Here is a 25,363-nt window from a genome sequence, read left to right as displayed (position 1 = left end):
CTCTTAAATAACGGACGCATCACGCATTTTACCCTAATTGTTTTGTGTATCGAATAAACTACGAGAACATATGGAGTTTATGCACTGTTGAATACATCATTTGAAAAATTCCCCTCAAGTGGCTGCCATCAATTTAAGTCAAAACGTTTAAACCGCAGTGACTGAATAAATGCATTTCACTGCCCGTAAGTTTATTAAGATTTCAGTTTAACATACGGTTGTTTGCATCGCGGTCGGCGCTAAGACCTTGGGATCCTTGGACACTCCTGTGTGTAACGCACCATTCACTTCCTCTTCGGCTCGATCTCTTTCTCTCGCCTGTGATCATGGCTGTGCTCAAACATACCAGCCATGTTTGCTAATTTGAAACCTAATGGTTAGCGATACCTGTTTACTATTTACATCGCCTACACCGTCTTCATTCATATAGGTCGCCATCCCGAGGTCCAGATGCACTGTTGCCTTCCTGATCTAAGGACAACGAGGTTAGACGCTTTTATTATCATTTATTGAGTGAAAACTTTTCAGTGTGTGGGGTTGATGCTGTCTCAAATTTTCTCAACCGTACCTCGGCAAAACAATGAGTTAATCAACAAAAGGAGCATCTGAAATGACCATCATGGCACACACATTTAATTTGATAATTAACCAATATTAGATTTTCCACACTTTGCATTAGTTGATAAACTTGGAATTGTAACGTGCATATTTGAAATTCAGATGTACATTAAGGCTAGCTGTGTACATGTAGGTTTTAACTTCTTTAATTATTTAAATAACCTTGGAGTTGACGTCGTTATTTAATACGATCCTCGTCCTTTTCTATACAAATGTGTTAATCTAGGCATTCATAAACAAAATTAACTCGGAACACAATCAATTCAATACAAATGTTCAAATCAACTAGCTAGCTCGCTAGCTAACTATATTTCCGAGAATCTGAAACATATCATAGGCAGTGGTGTACAGGCCCCGTCCGAATGACGTTATTAAAAACGGCATTAACACGTTAATCTACCACCGGGATCCGTCTAGCTAAATATAGTCATAATATATACATTTATGTTTCGTGTGTTTACAGTACAGGAGGCGTATAGTGCTGTTAGCAATCTGTAGTTATCTTACTTGCCATTCGTTTTAAACGAAATATTTAGCTATAAACACACGAGTTGCAGACGCAAATGTAACAGCTAGCTAGCTGCCAAGTCCTTTTTGTTTTCGTTCATGTCTAGGATGTTTGGTAGCCCAGAACTAGCTAGCCTTCAAACGCTTTAATCTTTTTTTTTCTTTTTCCCCCCAACAATTGGAATAGCTTGGTTGGCAGATTTAAAATGAATGAATAGTGACTGCTGACCACGGGAAGTCTAATAAATTGGTGGAGATGTGGGGGGGCGAACTGTTCACCTCGTACGTTTTACGGCACCGTGTTCAAAGAAGTTATTAGCTAGCAAAGCTAGCTGGCTGGCTAACTAGCCAACCAGGAACGAAAAATGAAATAGCGTTACGGATCACGACTAGCTAGCTTTAGCTCCCCCAACACTGCGATGCTAGCTAGCAGCTAGGCTCGCTGCTTCATTCAGAGCGCATGGTCACGTGTAGCGGTTAGCTTCTATATTAGCCACTTTCCACTGGTTTTCTGGCTATTAATTAAGACATTAATGAACTATATTCTTTGGAGTTGGACGCTATGGATACTCGGATGTGCTACAGGTGCGAAGTGGTGTCATTGTGCCATATTGAGTTATATCTTGTAGCATTCGGTTTGTTTACGATTAGCTGAATAGCTAAAAATATATATATATATATATTTTAATATATATATATAAAATCTAGCTTTACACTTACTTGGTTTTTGTTTACGTGTCTGCACTTAAGATTATCCATGTCGATAAATTTAGTTTAAACTCAGAGATTAAATGGTACTTTTAACTGTTTTGCACGCACAACATAAGCGTCTGTTTAAATGGTCAACAGTGTGAAGCAGCATCTCTTGTTCATCAACAAGGAAGCTCTCAAGCAGTCCGCTTATCTGCGACATTTTAGGGAGAGTTGTGCAGTGCAATGTTTGTGATGTCGGCCACGGCATGTCATCACGCTCAATGTATTCATTTCCATGTCGGCGTAGTGCATGCAGTAACTGAAAGTAACCACTGCTTAAAATGTTTAGGAAAACTCTTAATGGTTGCTAAGAAAGGTAATGATTGGGCTAATTTGGGATTATTGAACATTTTCTAATATAAGAAAATCATAATGAGTTCTTTGCTAATTTGTTGGACTTTGACTGTAGTTTCAGTGTCAGTTTTGAAAGTGTTCATAATTTCATTCGTAAGAGATAAGGAATGTCATTTGGGAGGAAAATTTCAGCCGATGGGAATTTTATTCATCTTGGTTTGTACATAGATGTCGCTTTTACATTTATTATTGGTATAGGTTTTCATTGTAAGTTTTGACTCCCATCTTTTTTCAAATTTATTTTATTTTATTTTTATCCTAGATGGAAGCAAATAACCATTTTAATTATGGGCCTCACTCTGTGTCGACTAACTCAGGACCGAAGCATTCCTCAGGGGATTCTCTCTATACTAACGGGTCCTCCATGAGCTTCCCCCAGCAAGGGAAAAGTGAGCGATTAAACTATTCACTTTTTAAAAGTTGTGATCTTAAGGCTAGTGCCTACAGTCTGTGACTCCTCTTGGATGTGATATTTGCAGATTATGTATTTTTGATTTGACCTATGCACAGATCTGAACGGCGATATGAATGTGAATGGCATCACTACTGCAGATGGGGCCAGCCAATCTGGCCCCCATCCTCCTTCTTCCTCTTACTCCCATATGAGTAATCACCACCAGAGCAGCATGGGCTATGACTACTTGTGGAACCAGTACAACCCAGCCATGGGCTCTGGCCCTGCTTCTGGAACTGGCCATGGAATGCACCAAAAACCGGGTTCCCAGGGAGTGATGTCACAGCAACAGCATCAGCCTCAGCACCACTTTCAGGGACATGGACAATATCAAGTCAACGGGAGCATTGCTGGTTCACGGCAACCCCCGGTGGGAGGAGCACAGTACTGGGGCCGGGGAAATCCAGGCCATCAGCAAGGGGGGTCATCCATGTCAATGGGGTACAACTCTCATGGCATATTCGGAGGTTATCCAAACCAGGTGCACACTGGCATCCCACAGACTTCACACCACCAGCAGCCTCCGCCCATGCAGCATCAGCCAGCGACGGCACTTCACCACCACCCACAGCACCACCCACCTCAGCATCTTCAGCCACAACAGCAGCAACATTACGGCATGGTGCCTAATGGCATGCCCTATTATCAGCACCAGTCTCAGAATGCCCCTCTGTCATCACAACAACCTCAATCCCAGTCGCAGCCTCAGACTCCATTGATGCCTACCACACAGAGCTTCACCTCCCCGCGAGGAAGTCCACAGCACCATCACATGGGACGTGGGGGCAGCAGCAGCCCCCTGCCAGTGCAAGTACCAATGATGTCCCCCTCTGCGATACCCGATAAAGGCTCACCTCAACGAAGGGAGAGCCCAGGGGGAAGCAATGTCGCCCATTCCTCTGGGATTCAAGGTGAGTGTTTGTAATGTATGAAACAATTCACATGAAAAATGTTGGTTAGTTGTATTAACTTGTAAGATGAGTAAAAGAAGGTTTCCTCCACTTCATCTGCCTTTTATAGCAGTTCTGTCCGCCGCATTTTCGTTAGAAATGCATCACAAACTTGTATGTGTAAAATGCATTAGGTAGCAGTCTATCACTACATTTGTGTTCCAGTAATCAGTGTCCTCATCATCTGATGACTTTTCAGCTCTTGATTCCTATGTGTACTTTGTGAATAGTTGGTGATTTCAGGTTTATACAGGTTTCCTGTACCTAGTTGAAGCAGTCATTTCCTGACTGTTGGATTCTCTTACTAGTACTTGCTTCATTTTCTTTTCCATTCATTGCTTGTTTTCAGTTGCTTTTGCCTTACTAGGATGTCATTTGTGCATGTTAAATACTTCTCTTTTAACAGCCACAAGTTGTGATGTTACACATTTCCTCTAACACATGAAATCTCCTAGTTAAAAGCCCTGTGATGGGAGGTAGTAAAACCAACAGATTACTTCGGGAGCACATCTGTTAAAGTATTACCTGTTCATATTTTTCCTTTTTGTTTGGCTAATTGGTTTGTTGTTTTCTTGTCATTTTCAGGGCATATGAATGAATCCTACAAAGAAGTGAATCAAGGTTACAATGGTGTTGAGAGGCCCTCTGTCCCCCAGCAGCTGTCCACAACTGAGAGCTTCCCTGTCAAGCCACCAGGAACTTCCCTTGGAGCCACCAACGACTACAGCCCTCAACTACAACAGCCGGTTGTGGATGCTGAGCCTGAAAATCAGTGCCATGACATGGGAGCCACGTTCAAGGAGTTGAGTCCCCCTACTGTTGCTGGACCTCCACCTCCAATAGCTAGTCCACCTTGTCAATTGTCAATTGCACTTCCTCAAACCTTATCTGGGCCTTCTCCTGTCCTCCAGTCCTCATATTCCACAGTGGTTTCAGAATCCCCAACAGGAGTGTCTGCACATGCCCCAGTCATACCAAAGACTGAAGTAAACACCCAGTCAGCTATGGTTTCACCTCCTCAAGTACTCACTACACCTCCATTAATAGTTCAAGGCCTAAGACCTGCTGTGTCATCTTCTGTGCATGCAGCACTTTCAAATTCTCCCTCGGTTTCTACAGTACATCAGATGGGCCAAAGCTTCAAAGCACCACCTCCTGCTGTATATACACAGCCTTTAGTTATTAAGTCTCTGGCATCACCACCTGAGACCTCTGTACCTCCTCAGATGGCTCTTGCACCTCTAGCCGAAAATCAAGGGTCTAAGGGTCCACAGGTTCCTCAGCCACCTATATCTCAAGATGCACCTTTTCCAGTAAGCTCCACTCCTTCCTCCAGAATAGCCCATCCTCAATTGGACATTATATTTCCTCCTGTAATCCCAGGTTCTACACCTCCTCCTACAACTGCTGGTAGTTTTCCTTTGCCTGTAGTCTCTAAACCTCTTGTCTCTACACCTCCTGTCAGTACTTCTGTCTCTTCTCAGTTAGTTTCATCTCCTCAGCATTCCACTGCACCTCCCCCTGCTGTGAGTGTGGCACCTCAGGCATCAGCATCACTTCCTGCTGATTCGACTGCTCCTAAGGTCAAGGTTTCTTATGCAGAAACTGTGACCCCTCTTGGGAACTCTGCCAAACAGGTTGTCTCGTGCTCTCCTCAAAGCCCTAGACATGTGGTTTCTCCTCAAAGCCCTGGACATGTGGTTTCTCATAAAGCAGATCAGCAGGATTTTGATGGACCATTCTCCCCTCAGAAAACCAACAGTGAACCTGAAGTTAAACATATGCATCAAAAAGCTAGTGTGACAACACCCATGTCCATCCAGGAGAGCCACACAGCTTCCCATTCTGAAGATTTCATTAAAATCTCAGAGACATCTTTAAGTATTCCATGTTTAGAAGGGCCAGAACAGGACACTATACCTGCATTTGAAAAAAACACAGAAACCAACAGGGACCAAGCTATATGTGGGATGGAAAACAGTAACACCTTAAATGATATTTTGGGCACTGAGACAGGTGCTAATTATCCACCTTTGCCTGAGTCAGCCTACAGTGATGGGTCTGAAGCAGAGAACATTGGATCCATGGTGGATAGCTGTGATGTGTCCCTGAAAAGTGCTTCTCAGGCTGAAGTCCCCATGTTCAAAGATGAATCGGTTGCTAAGGACTCTAGAGACAAGTTGCTTGTAGATAGACGGACAGAGGACACCTCTCATGAAGAAGTGTCTGTGGACAGCTGTTTGGACACCAGGAGCTCTATAGAGGATAATTCACAGCTGGATGACTTTTTAAATGCCACTTCACAGAATTATGGCTCTTTGCTGTTATCATCCATAAATGACTTCTCTATTCAGGCTGCTAAAGGTGAGGTTCTTGAGGCTTCATCCAGTAAAGCTAGGATTTATGATTGAGTTTGTAAGTTCTAACAATCTGGTAACTGATTAATTAAAATGAGACTCTTCTTAGAGAAAATGAACTAAAGAATTGTTTGCTACTACATCTCACCATCGTTCTATATTTTGTTAGGTTTATGATTTTTGGTGAATTTTAATTACTGTAGACTGCAGTTAAGCGCATGTGCTATTGTCCATGCAGGTATCTAGTTGGCTCAATGAGCCATCAGACATTTCCTTAAATACACCTTCTGAAGTGATTCAAGGAGTAAAAAACTTGAAACACTGACTGAAAGGATAACATTTATGTAAAATTAAGAATATCAGTGTTGCAACAGTTGTTGACCTGCTTCTGTAGATATATGAAGCATAAATAAATCTAATCTTTCATAGGGTTCTTTCATTTTGATTTGATTCTGTGACCACAAACAGATGTGATATTTCTACTACAGTGTCACTACAGTGTCAGTGTGACAATTTTGTCTACTGAGACTTGTGATTCAGTAACTGAGTGAATCAGAAATCAGTACTGGGTAACATTTACAAGATTAATGTGACTGCTAAAATTATGTTTGGTCAACATTTTTCAGGCAAACGTTACTGCTAATTGGTATGGTTGTGTGTGTGTATTTTTGTCATGTTCTGCATAAATAGTTTTATATATATATATATATATATATATATATATATATATATATATATATATATATATATATATATATATAGCTAATATAATTGTGCTGTTTATGATATGCTAGTACTGTTTTGTATTTCAGTTGGACTGTCTTTCACATAGCAGGGAATGTTAACTTCCCCAAATTTAGCATTTTTTGTTCGTATAGAGACCTTCATCTAGATTGATCACTCATCTTTTGAAAGTCATTTTATTCCATAACTCGCACATTCAAGTGTAATTTAGAGTTGGATATGTGCTGTGTGCATACATATTGTTTACTTTTCTCCAAGTCTCAAATACCCAAAATATTTTTCTTCAGCTGGCTAGTTTTAATATGTAGTAAAACGGATGTATAAGTCTATAATACACTATAAATCTCTTGCAAGAAAAATATGTTTTCAGTTCTGCCCATTTCCCAATTTCTTCTCCACAGCCAATGATGGAAAAGCCAGTAAGGAAGGACATGATGGCCCAGCCTCAGTTAGCCGTGTGAAACATGGCATCTCTGTAGCAGACACAAAAGTGCAGGAAGATGTTGGTGTGCCTGCCGTAGCAGCGGGCACTAACTTGCCTCTGCCTAAAGGCCTGTGTACCCTGGCAACAAAGAAGCCACGCAAGCCCAAGACCCCAAAGGCTTTAACTCCTCCTGCTCAAGGTAAAGCTTTTTGACTTTTGGCTTAATTATGGCTCAGTACAAACAGCTTATTTTAATGTACAATTGTTAAAATGATAGTTAAACAGAATCGTGCAAGTACACACATGTACGTTGAATTCAAATGCCATTAACTAATTAACATTTTGTCAGGTGCACCTGATACTAAGAAAAAGAGAAAAATGTCAACATCTAAAGTTTCAAAAGAAGAAAAAGTCAAAACAAAAAAGAAAATTGAAGAGAAACCACCATCTGCAACAAGGAAAAGGAAAATCTCTAAAGGAGTGACGGTTGTGGCTACCGGCCCTGCATTTCCTGCTGGAGCACCATCTCTTCCACCCAGAGGGGCAGACGGCATCACTGGTGACCTAAGTCTGACCAACAACCAGACCACCATCAAAGCTGCGAAAGTGAAGAAGCCCAAAGTGAAAGAAACTGCTGCAAAGTCTCCCAACCCACCCAAAACTGAAGTCGTTTTGGATACAGATATTAAAGAGGACAATGATGACAGCAGCTCCACAACAGGTGTCTATTGTCTGTCCTGCGTGCCTACTTTCCTTTTGTGTGTGTATGTTCCTGAAAGAAAAGCTTTCACTTACTAATTCTCCTATTTTTGGGCCCAGGAGAAACTCCACGGCGCAGAATTGCTACTGAAGAGCAAGTCAACTTCCCACTTCTCCATGGGTATGAAACTTAAAAGCAGTTTTAACGTTGCACAGTAGCCAATCATGCTTCACTATTCAAACTCTACAACAAATTCGGTTCTGTTCTGCTTATGCTCAAGTTCTTCTTCTTTTGGACTATTAAACTTACTACATTTTTGGGTTTTTCTATATATATATATTTTGTAGTTACTGTAGTGTTTAGGCCAGATTAAACATTTTGAACAAATTTTATTTCATTTAAATGTTAGTTGGAAGCGAGAGATCCGTGTGCGGAGGCTTGAAGACCGACTAAAAGGGGAAACGTGGTATTACAGTCCATGTGGAAGGAGGATGAAGCAGTTCCCTGAGGTGATTAAGGTGAGGCTTTTGCTCCTGTCTGCATATCTTTTTGCTTTTCTCCATTTCCTAGAGAGTATGATGTTATAATTGGCACATTTTTTTTTTTTGGAATTCAGGTTTGACATTGTTTATTTTTCCTCTCAGTATTTGAGGAGACACCTGGATAATCTGAATGGAGTGACAAGGGAACACTTCAGTTTCAGCCCACGTATGCCTGTGGGTGATTTCTATGAGGAGAGAGACACACCAGAGGTGTGCAGAAATGGACAAGAATTAATCATTGCAGATGTTTTAAAAATAATAAAATGAAATGGCACATTTTTGGGTTGGAATTTGCCAATAAAGCTATCAACGGCTGATTTGCTGAAGGAGAAATGATTTGTTAACGTTATTGTGTAGTCCTTAAGATCAAAATATATATATTTCTGTGGTGATTTGCAGGGCAAGAAGTGGATTCTCTTGGCTAATGAAGAAGTCCCATCCATGATTATGGCAATAACGGGTAGGCGTGGTCGCCCCCCAAATCCTGACAAGGAAGGCAAGCCTCGGACTCGAGCTCGTCGGCCCAAAGGAGCTCCAGCCAGGCGCCCAGGCAGACCTCCGAAGCCAAAGATGATAGACTTACTGAGCAAAATGGATGCCAGGCTGTTGAAGAGACTGGAGGCAAAGGGTGAGGCCAAAAATTCCTTAGGGTAGATTCCCATTTAAAGTAATATGAACAACAGGACATGTAAATGGAATGTAAAAATGGGCAACTGGAGATTGGGGGAGAATTTGTTAGCTAGTGGGTATAATTGGAGGCAGCTAACAGAGAGAGAAAAAGAAACATTAAGAAAAGATATCTCTAGTCTAGATCTTTCTTGAGGTTTGTTTTAATGACTAGAAAGTGGCCTAGGCTCGCTATTTTCAGTTTTGATTATGGACCAAGATTGGATGATGCAGTAAGAAAACTTAATTGTGTACTGATTCTAGGTAAAAACTGCTGGATAGCTGTGTGCAGCAAAAATGGAACCAAAGAATATTTCACTTGGTGCAAACAATGCCACGTGCAGCGGGTGTTAAGAACATTTACACTGCAGTGAAATGAAACTCGTGTTTCGCCTCCTGCTGGTCGGTTTGGGGGCATCCCCTAAAAATACAATCAAGTGTCTGTCTCCAGCAAGACCATCCCAGAAATTCCTTGAGCTAGCTAACAAATTTACCTGGTCAGTTAATTAACTATCCATTCACACACGTTTTAACATATATATGCAGAATTCCTTTTTAACTGCAGAGTGTGATTAGAAAAATGTACAATGAATGTTCAATTCCACAAGGAGCAAACAAACTATTTCAAACATCTCCTTCCGTACATCATTTTTTTGGAGCGAATATCACGACTACATCGCTGGCAGTTTTGCGCAGTGTGGGGGCAGACAAATAACAGACACAAGTGGAGCCAAACAGCAGGATTCTTGCAGTAATGACACAAAATACCTTGTGCTGTTGGATGCCAGAATAGAAATGGAAAAGCAAAATTGAAGACTGAAGATGCCCTTTGAGGCAAAATGCATGTTTTCTGTATAAATAGAAAAAGAATTGACATACATCTAGCTATTAATAGCAGCAGTATTTCCAGTGATTTACATTGTTCTAACAAACAACAAAGAAAACGAGTTCATACCAACCCAGCCTTGGAAGTGCAGTTCGCCATCAGTATGTAATTGTTTGATGGCTGTATAAGGGTTGCGTTTTCTGTTCTTGTTGCTGGCTAGGCAGAGCATCGTGTGTAATACACAAACATCCAACCAATCTCTGTATTCAAGATATTGGATGTTACTGCAAAGTACAAATTTTGTGTGTCAAGATCATTTTTATGGCATGAGTTTTTCTATTGTATAGAGTCTGGGTTTTTGCCACAGGGTATATGAAGATATCTGGCCACTGTAAGGCTGTGTTCACACTCCAAGTAGAAGTGGCCCAAATATTTATTAATTTTTTTTTTTGGTAGGCTGTTCACAATATCTTTGTGACCTGTTCATAGTAATATTGACTAGAGATCAGGCTGACAAACTAACCCCCATCCAGAGGTAAACAAACAAAATGGAGTCAACTGTAACGGCACGCAGTAAAATGTGGTCTGGCTATACCGCCGCTTTCTTTCCCGGCGCGGCGCAAGTATGACGCATTTCATGTTGGACTGACGTGAAGTCAAACGTTTTAATTCTAACTGGCTTTTCAGGTGCACTCGCAGTGCCATGCATCAGATTTCAGTAACTTGTGATGTTGGCCCGAGTTGGAACAGAAAATGAAAATTATTATTTATTCCGGAAGCAGAAAATGGAGTTGATAGAAATTGCTGCATTGTAAAGATTAATAAAATGATACAGCGCTTGATAACAGAACGCAATGGGCAAACTAGTTAAAAATGTAAGTAAACGTGAGCAATTAAACAGGTAAATCTTTGGGCGATGGCTATAAAGACAAACGTAAAGAACTCGGTTATTACGTTGCCTAGTAGATAGTTACACAACAGTATTGACCTTAAGAGAGAGAGAAGTTACTGTTGCACATCCACAGTCAAATAATAATGACACAACCTAAATTGCAGCAGGAAATTTACAAATTAATTCACAGTTAATGTTCTATGTACCGCAAAATACCTCAAGCACTGTGTGTGCACTAGTGCTAGGGGCAATGGTAGCTCAGGGGTTAAGGTACTTGACTTGCTGGTTCGAGCCCCACGTGTGCCAAGTTGCCCCTGTTGGGCCCCTGAGCAAGGCCCATAACCCTTAATTGCTCAAGTTGTACTCAGTCATAATTGTAAGTCGCTTTGGATAAAAGCGTCAGCTAAATGCTGCAAATGTAGTGCAGAGGGATGCAGCTATGGTGAATGTGATGACTAAATGTGATAATTACATCTTAATGACAACCCATTAAAATAACATCTGGATGATTTGTATTCCAACACCTGATACTGCTATGCTAGCTGTCACATTCTTCCACTAGTGAAGCTTCATGCACAAAATGCATAATCTGATGATGGACAGAGAAATGGTTTTCATACAGAGTCATGTCAAAGTACAGGAAAACAGGATACAGCAATGTTTTATCCTTTCCTCAATCTTGTCACAGCACTGATTTCAGCTTGTGGCTTGATATGACAGTGTACTATGCGATGTTGATTTCGCTTCTCATTTGTATAAAGTTGAGAAAGGCTCAACATTTCAATGATCTCTTTGCTAGATTTTTGCTTTGGTGCTAGATCCCATAATCCTTGCGCACAACTGCCACCTGTTGCCATAGAAATTCGAGAGAAAATCGCCTGGCTTCGCTGTAATGTAAATGTACTGTAAAAGGTTACATTGATTAATATAGGAGCCTATTGCTTATGATGTGCTGGGGTGCACTTCCCACCTTGTGTAAAATGGGCTGCAGAGTACACACTCCAGTTTAACAAGACTCAGATTATTGCAGTACAAAAAGGTGTATGATTCATATCAAGAATAAATGTCTGTTTTCTCCTGGTTTGACAGAGGAGCTCACAGAGGAGGATAAGGAGAAATTGGTTAAGATCAAGAAGAAAATGAAGAAAAAGGTGAATTTAGCTTTTTAATACTCTGACTGGACTGGTCACGTGTGGTGACTCATGGTTCTATGTGTAGAGTATGTGTTCTTTCATTCTGATATTCATTTTGATTTGTTTCACTCCATATCTTTTCTTCTAAAAACTGTCATTGTATACTGACTTTAGTATTTATTGTATATAGGCAAGAATGAGAAGGAAAGAAGATCTTAAGAACAAGAAGATGAGGCAGGAGAAACTTAAAGTTAAGGTAATGTGGTCTGTTTTGCTTATCTTTTATAAGGAATTTAACCCTAAAAAGAGATTTCATTTCAGACATGATGAATTCATGTAAAATATTAATCTCCCATGTGGGATTTTCTACTTCAATAAGTATCCTTCCTTGGCTAATCTTGTGTAAACAGCTGGAGCATGCCAAAGAACCCATACAGGCGGCTCAAATGCAGAGCCAATCTCCAGAAACCGATGCCTCCCAGCCAGGCCCAGAGCTGCCCAAGAAGCCTGGCCGCACAAAGAAAGGTCCTGTAGAGGAAGACCTAGAGAAGGCCAGCCCTATGAAGAGGGTGGCAGGGGCCCGCAGCAAAGCCAAGGCCCTAGCCAAGGCCCAGGCTGAAGCTGAGGCCTTAGCGCAAGCTGCACTGGCAGCTAAGAGGCAGGCGGAGAGGAAGGCACAGGCCCAAAGACGGATGGAGGAGAGGAAGAGGCAGCAGATGATCTTGGAAGAGCTAAAGAAGCCCACTGAGGACATGTGTCTCACTGACCACACAGTGAGTGGTATACTAAGATATCAAAGCTTTGCTTTTTAACACCTATTGAAGAGCACTTGTCTTGTAGTTCAGGCCTTGTGCCCCCCCCCCCCCCCCCCCCCCCAAACTTATTTTTGCTACGTGATGGAGTTACACCAGTTTAATTCTCCAGCTGTCTTACCAATTACAAGAGAACATTCTGTATCCTTGAATTCCCTTATAAGATGTGCTTTCCATGTGCAATTTCAGTAACCCCAATAACTACAGATGCTCAGTATTCTAATACTGACATGCATGATTCAGAGTAATTCGATAGTTGATATGCAGGCTTTGTTGTTCAAACAGTGCTTTAGTAATTCTGTTTTGTGTCTCCTTGTCTCAAGCCTCTGCCCGAGTTGTCTCGTATCTCAGGACTGGTGCTGTCGGGAGTGGTCTTTTCTCATTCCGTCACTGTGGTGGAGTTCTTGCACAGCTATGGAAAGGTGCTGGGTCTTCAGGTGCCCAAGGACATCCCCAGCCTGGTCACTCTTCAGGAGGGTCTTCTGGGCCTGGGCAACAGTCAGGGAGAGCTTCTAGACCTGCTCATAAAACTTGTGGAGGCCGCATTACATGATCCTGGACTGCCATCTTATTACCAGGTTGGTCTGGTGTAGTGTGTGTGATGAGCTTTGTGTGTGTTTTTGCCGCCTTCTGTCTAGTTAAGTAATTGTTTTTGATGTATGTGTTAGAACTTATTTTGATGGACCTATTTTCGGTGACTTTCCTTCATGACTGTTTAGGCTTTGTTGCAGATTTTTCCAGTATTGAGAGCGTGTTTCTGAAAAATATTTGACTAATTATTGTAACATTGTTTAGTGTAATTTGTGCATATGGAGACAATCAAGTACTAATTGTATATTTCCATTGAACTGTGACGTACTACCAGAAGCTCATTTGTGAGCAGTGTTAAGACTATAGACTCAGTTAAAGCTTTCATATTTTTGTCTGAAATGTAAGCTTTGAATAGATTACTCTTGGGTTGATAAACTCCATTACTCTCAGTATTTATGTATCAACAGCAAAATGGGCACACCTGGGTGAAATTTCTTGTATGCCTGTCTTGCATTTCTTGTTGTGCTTTGTATTATGTTATGCCAAAATGACCTGCAAATCAGTTGGATAAGTTTTCATTCTCTACCCTCTTCCCTCCCCAACCTCATGCTTCCCTGTGATCTAGTCTGTCAAGATCCTGGGTGAGAAGCTGGTGGATCTGGAGCTGAGCCACAGCACAGTGTCCGAAGTGCTCCGAGTCTTTCTGGAGTCTCATGGCTTCGAGCGGGATGTGTGTGACAGCCTCCGCACTAAAAGCTTCCAGACCCTGCGTCCTAACATTAAGGCCTCCATCCTAGCCTTCCTGGTGGAGGAGCTCAATGCCAGCAACACGGTCATCAGGTCAGCAGGTGTCCAACTCCCAGGCTTTGGACTTGTAGATGTGATTTTTGGTTTGTTTCAGCTCTTTGTGTAATTGATGGTAGTAGAATACACTTTGCAACTGTTACATGGGTAAAATTAAATTTGAGATATAAGTGAAATGTCATCAGCCCTCTTGTTTCGAATGTACAGGGAAATTGACAACACACTGGAGAACATGACTACCTACAGGAAGAACAAATGGATAATTGAGGGGAAATTGCGCAAGTAAGACATTTTATCAAAGTTGCTCTTCATAATCAAGTTTTCACCTGACCATCGCAGCCACTTAAATGGTGCATATGTGTGTCAGACTGAAGGCTGCTTTAGCACGCAAGACGGGCCGCTCGGAGGAGGATCTGTGTTTTGAGGAGCGGAGGCGCAGTGCCCGTGTTGGGGTGGCTGAAGAGGAGAGCCTGAAGGACAGCACCCTGCTGGAGAGGAGCAGCCGACGCCGACCTAAAGAGGAGCTCAAGCACAGCGAGGTACGCCCAGCAACGACACTTGCACTGTTGTCCTTGCTGGTGGCATTTGTTGAAGCCTAACACATTGCCTATGTCAGTTTAGTGGCTCTTTCCTTAATATCATAATGAACCTGGTTTTTCACCAGTGATGATGATGATGGTGATGATGATGAGTCTGGTATATAATGTATGTGATTACAATAGCTTTATTATTCTTACTGTAGTCTGAAAGTCCAAATGGAGCAAGTGTTCCCGAACTGGAGCGACAGATCGATAAGCTAACAAAGGTAAGACTTCCAAAGCCAGCTGTTCAGAATAATAGAAATTGGGTAATGGTGTGAGCCAGGCTCCCATTTAGTGATCAAGGACCCCAGAGCAGTCTTTCTCTTCGGTGTCTTCCAGTTTTCATTATATCATAGCAAGGTCATATTGTATTGCTCTTGAATTCCTGGCTCAGATGCGCTGAATCGGAATAAAAAATGTGGACCAGCTTCTAAAGGTGTGGTTGTGGACTCCCATTATTCTGATGCTTTGGAACAATTTCTGTTTTTCAGCGTCAAGTGTTTTTCCGTAAGAAGTTGCTGCAGTCTTCACATTGCATGCGGGCGATGTCTCTGGGGCAGGATCGGTACCGACGCAGGTACTGGCTGATGCCACATGTTGGCGCTTTGCTGGTAGAGGGGGCAGAAGAGATCCTGGGTGAGTTTCCTGCATGTTTTTATTTGTATAGTTTGTTGAAAATGTTCTTTAATAACCAACTGCATTTTTTAAATCTTGATTCTTATTTGTGCCTGTATTTCTATTGTTTGATAAATTGCTGTATTCTTAAAAAAGAGAGAAACATGTCTTTTATATAGTCATCCGGCTGTAATTAATTGGAGTTTTCATAAATCAAGCATAGATGGCCCTCTGTGCATCAACTCTTTTAAATGAAATGTTTCTCATTCATTTGAAGATCAAACTGAAATTATCTTTCTGCCAGTACTGGTAATGCCTATGAGTAGCAGTGGGTAATGTGGGCATCTATTTTTTTTCAGTAAAGTACATCTGCTTTTTTAATGCTTAAGATTTAACAGACCAAAAAAGGGGAGGCAGTTGAAGGAAACTTCAGGATATCTTGTTAATGCTTTAAAATTGTTTACTTCAAGTCTTTATAGATGACCTAATTTTTGTTGGCACCAATATTTCCCATTTGTGTTTTTGCCAGCTTCAGAGGATATTCTGGTGAAGGATGAGCCAATGCCCCCAGTAAAGAAAGAGGCTGTGTGTCCTGTGAAGACCGAGGTCAAAGTGGAGCAGCCTCTGTCTCCATTGCCCAGTAACACCAAAACCGCCCTCATTCCTTCCCCTCTGACTTCCAATCCCCCCTCTGTCGAGGTGGACCCTCTCCCAGGGGAGGCTTCCCTGATGAGCAGCCCTCGAGGCCGGGGCCGACCCCGTAAAATCAAACCAGAAGTGGAGCTCCACCTACGCGCCGTCAAGAATCGGCGGCGGCGCCGCAGCAGCAAATCGGGTGGAGAGGAATCGACGGCGGCAAAAGGACCTGACGGCAAAACGCAAGACCTCACCCAGTCCACCTTCCAGGCCTGGCTCAACCAGTCCCAGTGCTCCATTACCAGTGGTCCAACAGATTTAGCCTCCAGGACTCAGATGGGCAAGGACAACAACCAACCAGAAGATGGTATGAAAGAGCTGGCAGAAAGGAGAGGACAGTGGTTCAATCTGTTGCCTAAGGAACCCTGTGAAGAGATGTCTGTATCCCAGTCATGCCCACCGTCATCTACCTCCACGCCCCCCGCTCAAGATGCTCCTCTCCCTGGTCCAGCCCCACTACCACAAGTCAGTGCTTCATATTTGATGGTTGTAATGTTGTTCCTAGACTGTAATCTTTGCTCTGGTGTGTTGATGGTTGCTCTTTTCTGTTCTGTGTCCTTGGTGTCGCTATTGCAGGCTGTGATTCCCCCTCAGGTGAGTCCCCCTCAGATTCCCCCATCGCTGCCGAGACCCGGGAGGAGGCGGCGGAGGGGCAGTGGTGCCGGGCGGGGTCACTCTCGGGCAGGGGCAGTGAAGCGCAGGGGACGCCCACCCTCCTCTTTATTCCAGGAGATGGAACAGAAGTATTTCACTCAGCTTGTGGTCAAGCCTATTCCACTAGGTGAGTCCATTTTGCTCTTACTTCACCCAAAGTCCTTTTTGTTGATTTTAGCTAGGACTTGACTGCTCTTAACATCATTATAAGTATCTGTTACAAAGTTTATTGTTATAAAGTGGTACAGCATTCACTAAAATGACTGTGCTCTTAGCATAAGCAGGAGCTTGTTAGTATTAAGTTTAAAATGCTAAATAGCCCATTTAGAAAGAGTCGTTTTAGTGAAAATTAATGATGAGGGAAATTGAGAACTTTGTACTGTTTTTCCGAAGCAATTGGATTTTGCTCAGTGACAGGACTTGCACTTTATACACCTGCACACATGAGTGTTGCATTTGGATTAATCAAATCAAACATGGAAGGTCTTTAACAGAGTTGGGAGCTTGATTTAGGAATAGCACTTAAATTACTTCCTTTGCATTTATATTTGGATATCTTGCTCAAAGAGAGAATTAATTCTCTATCATGCTTGTGAACATATGACTGGCTGAATTGGTGTGATTGTTTTTGCTTTTTCTAAGAAATGTCATTGGTCGTTTATGACAGGACAACTGTGCACAAAACAATTCCTAACAGCTCTCCCTGTTTCCAGAGATGGTCAAAGGCTGGTGGTGGGTCAAAGAGCCGGAGGAGCTGACGGCCATTTTGAGTGCTCTTCACCCACGTGGTATCAGAGAGAAGGTTCTCCACAAGCATCTTACCAAACACATGGAGTTTTTAGCCGAGTTCTGCACACGGCCCATGACTGGTGAGTCATCAGTAAATGCAAGATTTGCTAACATTGGAGTGGGTGTACAATTTGTATCTCTTATCCTTATGAATTCATTTTTAAAATATGATGGGCAACACTTTTTTTCTATATTTTGTTTTTAGGTAATTGTTAAAAAAACCTTCAGTCCAGCACTGAACTAATACATTGGTAGTCCTTTTAAATTAACCATACTTTTAAACTGTCTGGGTTTTACATTTGCATTTTGAGCCTTATTATTATTATTATTGGGTTCCCCTCCACCTTGTTTCTCACATTTATGTCCCTTTCTCCTCTCAGATCCCATCTTTCAGCTGAAGGTGGAGGACACTGAAGCCCTGCTGAAGATGGTGCAGCAACCCTGGTTGGAGCAGGAGCGGGCCATGCAGATAGATCTCACTGTCCTGCAGTGGGTGGAGGACCTGGAGCAGAGGGTGGTGGGTGCTGATTTGCAGCTCAAGGTGAGCTGAAAAGAATATTGATCATTTGCTTTGTTTCACTTAATGGATTTAAAAACTAGACATTAATTTTACTCTATACTGCAAGCAGAAGGAACACATTCCCCACCACCTTTAGTGTGATGTCCTCTGTGTAATATTTCCTTGTTGGTTAAATGTGACCCTTCACAGTATAGTCTATTTCTACCCAGTTTTATATATTTTTTTTGTTTTGTTTTATCCAAATGATCTGGTTTCTTAAGGCTCATAACAATGCTCTTTATGCATTGATGCATTGTCATTCATGCATCCTCCTGTGATGATTGAACAGCAGGGGGAGCTATGTGTGCGTTTAGTCTTTACTGCGTGTGCTGGGGTTGGGGTATGTTTAGTGTCTGCATTATGATGTCCATTCATTATATTCAAAGATTGCTCCCCTGAATGGACCAAGCGATACTGAGGATGTCGTCGAGTCATCGGCTGTAGGATTTCAGGTATGGAGACGTAGCAACTAGGGCAGATTTATAGAAAAATAATAGATTTATCTATATTTTAATAAATATATAGATTGATTAGAAACACCCTGTATGTGCACAGTTTGTGTCAGTTTTTCGTCAGTAGTTAGTAACTACAGCCCTGTTGTTTGCTTTATATGTTTACATGGCAGTGACACTGGCATGTGTGTAAACTCCTGCAGTACTGATACAGTTGTCGTAGCCTGCTATCTACACCCACTAACATGTCCATGTGACATTCAAGTGTGTCTGCTCTGTTGAGAGACCTGTTCCTTAGTGCTCCTGTGGTCTGAAACCACGTCGCAATAAACTTGGTCCAGGCTGACTGATCAGTTATGCATGACGGTAGCTATCGTCTGTACTGTGCCCGTATAAATGCATCTTGCAGCATGATGCGTGTTTTTTAATGATATGGCTGGGATTACTTGCTTCCTTAAAGGTTACAACTTTACAGGATCTTGGGATTAAATATGTATGAATTCCCCTTCCCCTTGGGTCAGGTGTTCACCGTGCCTGAGCCAGACTCGACGCGGGATGACCTGCAGTATTACGAGCATGAGGTGGACCCACGGGATGACTGGATAGTGAAGACCAAGAAGGAGTGGTCTGACCTGCTGCGCATGACTGCCAACCCAGTGGACCTGGCTGTGTTGCGCCTGGCCAACCTGGAGAGGAACATTGAGCGCCGCTACCTCAAGGAGCCGCTCTGGAACCTGGCTGAGGTGGTGCGCCTGGCGCCGCTCACACCGCCGCCTGGTGGAGAGGAGATCCCCCTGGACGTTGTTAGGTGAATGCAGCTTCACTGGAAGGGGATGTTTGTCTGCAATTTAAAAAAAAAAATTGGGGGTGTGAATTGTGATTTGATAGGTCGGGCGAATTGTGGTGTACAAGGGTTGGGCAGGTGACTGACCGAAGCCTGCCAAACAAAGCTTCTTACAACCACCAGATGGTGCTGTGGTCCCATGTGGTTTAATTTTAATCAGTTTAATCTTATTCTCATTAATGCCTGTTAATTTATCAGCGATGTGTTCAAAACATATTCATAGCTTATATTAAAGTGATGAGTGAGTATTTTAAACCCTGTGACCTGTGATAACTTGGGTTTTGCCATGCAAAAATTCAGTCACTTTTACCATTGGTCAGTGTCTGACCACGGAGGCATTACTGGGCTGATTCTGCCTGCATGGTAAACCTCAGTGTGCTTACATTTATGGCATTTAGTGGACACTTTTATCCAAAGCGACATGAGGGCCTTGATCAGGGGTCCACAGTGGTAACTTGGCAATGGTGGAGCTTGAACAAGCAACCTTATGATTTATAAATCGAGTATCTTAACTGCTGCTCAGCCCCTACCCTTTAGAGTGGTCAACATCAGGAACCTCTGTAGATTTGGTTCTAGGAAGATTTTCGTGTGTGTGTGTGTGTGTGTGTGTGTGTGTGTGCGCGCGTGCGTAGTCTGGAGAGTGAGATCACCCCCAGACTGAGGATATGGAGGCAGGCCCTGGACCGGAGTCGAAGTGCGTCACAGGTCTCTCTGTGCCTACTGCAGCTGGAGAGGGCCATCGCCTGGGAGAAGTCAATTGTCAAAGTGGTGAGAAAACGGATTAGGTTTAGGTTAATTCCATTACCTGGATTCTGTTTTTTCTTAGGAGGCGTTTTATTTTTAAGTCTGATTTAATAATAACCATATTTCTCTTATTCACTGAGCTCCAAACTCTATGCAATGTTTTTTTGTTTTATTATGGTGTGCTTTCTAGTCAGAGATAATAACACACTGCTTAAACTTAATCAGTCTAACTTTGCTTCTGAGTCATGAGCTGGCAGCTACTACTTCCTTTAGTGGGTAGCTGCCTGAGGTATGGGCCTAGTGCATTTATACAGTCCTTTTAATTGCTTGGCACACGGGAAGATTGAAAATTGTGAAACCCGTTTGTTTCCCAGTCAGATTAGTCTCGGTTTAGATCCCTGCCACCTAGCTAACACCTAGATTTCTGAGTACTTTTGAGAATTCATAAGTTTGGTGAGTGCTAAGGACCGCATGTCTGTTTGTCTGTCTGTTCACAGGCATGCCAGGTGTGTCGTAAGGGTGATAATGATGAGTATCTGCTCCTGTGTGATGGCTGTGATCGTGGATGGCACATGTTCTGTCTAAGACCAAAGGTCATTCAGGTGCCGGAAGGAGACTGGTTCTGTCCCAACTGTGTTTCCATGGTAATGGGCTAACTAATACAAAACTTCTGTCCTCATTTATATGTAATTAAAATTCAAGGTGTCACTTCTCTTTAGATTTGGTGTGTCTAATTGCAACGTTTGTTTTCACATGTGGCCTTTCAGGGGATGGGTGAAGCCCCGCGGCCCCAGCGGTCCGCTCGGCAGAGGTCAAAGGTGCGGAAACGGCGCTTCACTTACGGGGCGGAAAGTTCAGATGAAGAGGAGGGCCATAGGCGGAGCATGATTACAAGGCAGAAAGATGTCCACACTCCATCCAGTAGAACAAGCTGCTCACCCTCTAAACGCAGGCGCATGGCTACACGGAACCAGCCTGATCTCACTTACTGCGAGTAAGTTTGGGCTCACGCATTTTTAACAAAGTTGTTCTTGTTTAGGGGGGTTTTACATTTCCTTTTATTCGTTCCCGGTCTTTTGTGACTGAGTCAACAAAAACATTTTGGTGGGAAGGATGGTGCTTTTTTCCCCTCATAACAGTACTTCACTGCTCACAAAACGTAAGGGAATACTTTAAATCACTCATCGGCTCGTGATGAACAAGAGATTCATGTGAAAAATCTTTGTTATAAATCATGTACTTCGTTGAGAACAAAATGACAGTCATTGGAAACCATTGAGGGATGGATTCAAAATCACGCTGAAGATCAGAGTAAAAAATTTTAATGACAGGTTAATCCAGTTTGCGTGAATTTCATGACAGCCACTCAAAATGTAATTCATTAGTGTGTATGTCCATGTGCCTGTATGCACTCTGATCAACATCTGGGCATGCTCCTTATAAGATGGAGTCCTGAGGAATCTCCTCCTAGACCTGGATCAGTGCATCAGTGAGCTCCTGTACATTATGTGGCAGTAATTGGCAGCCTTGGGTGTGCGGACCTATGACGTTCCAGAGGTTCAGGATTCAGGTCTGGGGAAAATGAGGGCCAGTCAATGGCATTAATGCCTTTATCATCCAGGAATTGCATACATACTCTGGCCACATGAGGGCTGGCATCATCCTGCAGCAGGTACCCAGGACCCACAGCACCAGTGTAAGGTCTGACAATGGATCTGAAAGTTTCATCCCGGTAGTCAACAGCAGCCAGGGTACCGCTGGCTATCACGTTGAGATTTGTGCAACCCTCCAAGGAAGTGTCTCCCCAGACCATAAATTGTTTGGCAATGGGTTAATGAGATTTTAGGCAGCATAATGTTCATTATGGCATCTCCAGATTCTTTCATGTCTTTCACATCTGCTCATTGTGAACCTGCTTTCATCTGTGAAGAGAATTGGACACAAATGGTGGAACTGTTGATTCTGGTGTCCTCTGGTGAATACCAATTGAACCGCACAGTGCTGGGCTTTGAGCACGGGTCCCATTAGAGGATATCAGACCCTCATGGAGTCAGAAACATGCACACCAGTAGCCTGCTAGAGGTAATTTTTTTTTTATTTTTTTTTTTTTAGGGCTCTGGCACTGCTCCTCCTCTTTCTCCTCACAAAAAGGAACACATACCAGACCTGCTGCTGGGTTGATGCCCTGTCCAGGCCTCCATGTGTAACGGCCCATGTCCTGATATCTCGGCCATGATCTTAAGACTGTGCTAGGGGACACAGCAAACCTTTTAGCAACAGCATGTATGTGTCACCTGGAGGAGGTGAACTACCTGTACAACCTGAATGAGCTGCAGGACACAGTAGAGAAGAATTGGTCTGGAAGGATAAGGAGAGAGTGATTGTCATTCCCTTGGGGGGGGGGTTGCCTTGCTGATACCTTTCTAGTGCGGCTGTTGTCACTTTCATTTGCACCAAAGCAGGTGAAATTGGTTCACAACTCCATATGCTGGACAGGTGGATTTTGGAGCGCGTCATCCTGCCTCGCCCTTGCTATAGCATTTGTGTTGTACCTCATCTCTGGTTAGAACCGCAGTTGCCGCTTAAAGATGATCGAACACTGAGCTGCTGCTTGTTTCCTTTAGTTGTTTCAGTGGTAATTTAGATGTTGGGGTTCTAAGCACCAAGTTCCCACGTCCTTTGCATATACCCTCTTACACACTGGGTTTTTTGTGCAGTATAATTCTAACACTCCTCCTCTATTCTCTACTCTTGTCTATGACTGTCTTGTATTAGTTCCCGTAGCTCAATTTTTATATATATATATATATATATATATATATATATATGCCACTTTTATTATTGACACCTACCTTGCACCTAATGTAATAATTAAACCTTATAGGTCTACTGTATACCCATGTACCGTTGCAAACTATAATTGATTGACAGTTTTTAGGCGATATGGACAAAAGTTAGATTTCCATCTGTGACTTTCAGGATCATTCTGATGGAGATGGAGGCCCATGTAGATGCCTGGCCGTTCCTAGAGCCTGTCAACCCACGACTGGTGCCTGGGTACCGGCGCATCATCAAAAATCCTATGGACTTTCTCACAATGCGAGAGAGGCTTCTACAGGGAGGGTAAGGTCACGCTTGAGTGGGTGTCTCTCACATCCCCACTGGACTGAAAATTAAAGATGAACAATTAAAATTTAGGCCTAGCTTGATTTTATCTTTTCATAGCGCTCTGTAAAATAATGAATAACTGCAAAATCATTTTCTTTCATTCTGTCCATGTTGCTTTGACATCTGGATCTTTTAATATATTGCAGGTATTGTAGTTGTGAGGAGTTTGCTGCAGATGCACAGCTGGTCTTCAACAACTGTGAACTCTTTAATGAAGACTCGTCAGAGGTGGGCAAGGCTGGTCACTCTATGAGGCACTTCTTTGAGAGCCGCTGGGCAGAGTTCTATTCAAACAGTGACAAATAGTGGACTGAATTAAGGACGTATTGAATGCCACATTCTCCCAATTGCTCATTACTACCAAGACTGATTCTGGAGACATCTCCAGTCCTCTGTATAAATGTGTAGATACATGTATAGATTTGTTCTGTTCCATTTCAGCCTGGTTTGTATGTTTTTGGGTTTTTTTGTTTTTTGTTTTTTTCCCTTTCCTGTTGTTTTTCATTATTGTTGCTTGGGTGCATAGTAGGAATTCCTGATTTCAAATTCAGTGTCTTTTAATCATTACACCCAACAGCTTCACATCAATCCTTGGGCCTTTAAGTGGGAGGAGCTACAGCTTGATACTCAGTGGTTCAGACTTTATCGTCAAGCATCTGCTTGCAAGCATATCAATTTATTTTCCCCACAAGGCCTTCTGCTTCATTTTATCTTCCAAGGAGTGTCTCCTTGGTTGACCATATTAATGTAGTATGATCTCAAGTCTAGAAATTTTTTTTTTCTCAGTATATTTTTATTATATATTCTATATACTTAAAAAGACAGAAAAAAACTGAATAGCTGGGATTATTTAATAGCAATAGCCTGTAGTGTTCATGTACAGATCACATCATAGAGATGTGTAGATGACTCATGAAATGGCCAGTAATAAACAAGGAACATTTATTCTCTATGATATTCTATGTCCTGTACTTTCCCCCAACCTTATACCTTGCTTGTTATGTAGAGCTTTGGTCTTGCCTCCTGGATGAGTTGCATAAATTACTACTTTTTTTCCTTTAACTTTAATCAACCTCATTTCTTTATTAAAAAAATCAAGGTGTCATAGAAACAGCAAAAATACTTAATAGCACTGAAAGACAACGGCCACTTATTTTATTTTTAATTCTCTGCTAGGTCGGTGTAGCAGTTTTATTTTGCCTTTATGTATGAATAGTGTGAAAAAGTACTAGACTGATTGAATATTGTTGTGCGTGGAAAGGTTACATGTATACATTTGGAGCACAGAGTATAGATATCGTGTTTAGCGATACTTGTTCTTCATTGGAAGAATCGGATCAGATGTTCTTTGGTTTAAAAAAAAAAAAAAAAAAAAAGATGTTCTTGGACATTTTTTAAGCACCTCAACATCCATGGATAGGAATATACGTTTGATGACTGTTACAAAATGTGGACATGGGTGTGTTGCAACCTGAATCTTAAATACTTTCACTGAAAGACTTTCACTGTACCTTATGACGTGCCCCTTTTTGATTGATATACAGTCGTCACTACTGTCAGTAGCAGATAAAAACAGCTTTTCTCAGTTTGCTTTTTAACATGGCTAACTTTTAATAAAGGCTATATTAAGGTTTTATTCATTGTTAGCCATGTTACAGTTGTTTGCTGGGCCTGTTGAAACCTCACAATAAAAGATACAAAAGCTAGTCTAATGCAAATTGTTGCATTACTCCTTTCACAATTCCACTGAAGGTTTTCTGTTGAAATATAAATAGAACATAATATGGCACTGAGGTTTTTTTGCATCATGGTTTCCTCTTAAGACATGAGGTGGTGAAAGTTTAGTTCTACATGTTAATTTAATGTAGTTTCTTACACTGAACTTGTCCTGCATAACAGAACATGTCACTGTGTTCATAGCAACACAGAAGGGACTTTTTTTCTATGAGTGGGAAGATTAAAAGAAAAAAGTACTAAAACATAAAACCAAGTGTGGTGTTTAGTGGATTTTTAATAATGTACAGTTTTTGTGACTTTAAATTTGTTCCTTTCTATATTTTTAGGACCAATATCGTTTTTAAGAGGCGGCATTAAATTACCATGTTGTTTCAAGGTGATGTAACACACGTGCATCTGTAGAATGTACTGTAAGCGGAAATAAAACCACATCAGTAGAGAGAATATGCTCCATCTC

General features: G+C 42.1%; 1 protein-coding gene across 2 annotated transcripts; it reads left to right on the top strand.

The window, feature by feature from the left end:
- The first annotated feature begins 305 nt into the window (after positions 1-305).
- Positions 306-25,363, top strand: baz2a (bromodomain adjacent to zinc finger domain, 2A). Of its 2 annotated transcripts, XM_027031971.3 has the most exons (30): positions 306-485; positions 2,495-2,621; positions 2,743-3,597; positions 4,222-6,000; positions 7,139-7,360; positions 7,511-7,882; positions 7,981-8,041; positions 8,271-8,379; positions 8,506-8,613; positions 8,803-9,031; positions 11,877-11,938; positions 12,111-12,176; positions 12,331-12,693; positions 13,056-13,310; positions 13,889-14,103; positions 14,275-14,349; positions 14,435-14,606; positions 14,810-14,872; positions 15,140-15,284; positions 15,793-16,424; positions 16,536-16,740; positions 17,327-17,482; positions 17,783-17,943; positions 18,348-18,413; positions 18,935-19,221; positions 19,890-20,025; positions 20,499-20,645; positions 20,769-20,995; positions 22,981-23,124; positions 23,316-25,363. In XM_027031971.3, exons 2-30 carry the CDS (start codon positions 2,495-2,497, stop codon positions 23,473-23,475), a joined length of 7,599 nt encoding a protein of 2,532 aa, XP_026887772.3. In that variant the 5' UTR covers positions 306-485; the 3' UTR covers positions 23,476-25,363. The 2 variants fall into 2 exon arrangements, with proteins under 2 accessions (XP_026887772.3, XP_081563024.1); XM_081706898.1 differs by lacking the exons at positions 22,981-23,124; positions 23,316-25,363 and adding an exon at positions 22,114-22,956.

The sequence above is a fragment of the Electrophorus electricus genome, chromosome 24 (genome assembly GCF_041902795.1).
Source record: "Electrophorus electricus isolate QZ-2024a chromosome 24, ASM4190279v1, whole genome shotgun sequence".
Classification (NCBI taxonomy): Eukaryota; Metazoa; Chordata; class Actinopteri; order Gymnotiformes; family Gymnotidae; genus Electrophorus; species Electrophorus electricus.
This window is presented reverse-complemented; position numbering and strand designations above follow the sequence as displayed.

What these genes read in the sequence shown, in the direction of transcription:
- baz2a (XM_027031971.3), top strand. Translation starts at nt 2,495, where the DNA reads ATGGAAGCAAATAACCATTTTAATTATGGGCCTCACTCTGTGTCGACT. An exon ending in AGAAGAAAATGAAGAAAAAG is followed by an intron (nt 11,939 to 12,110) that starts GTGAATTTAGCT and finishes TATTGTATATAG; the next exon opens with GCAAGAATGAGAAGGAAAGA. An exon ending in GAGAGGCTTCTACAGGGAGG is followed by an intron (nt 23,125 to 23,315) that starts GTAAGGTCACGC and finishes AATATATTGCAG; the next exon opens with GTATTGTAGTTGTGAGGAGT.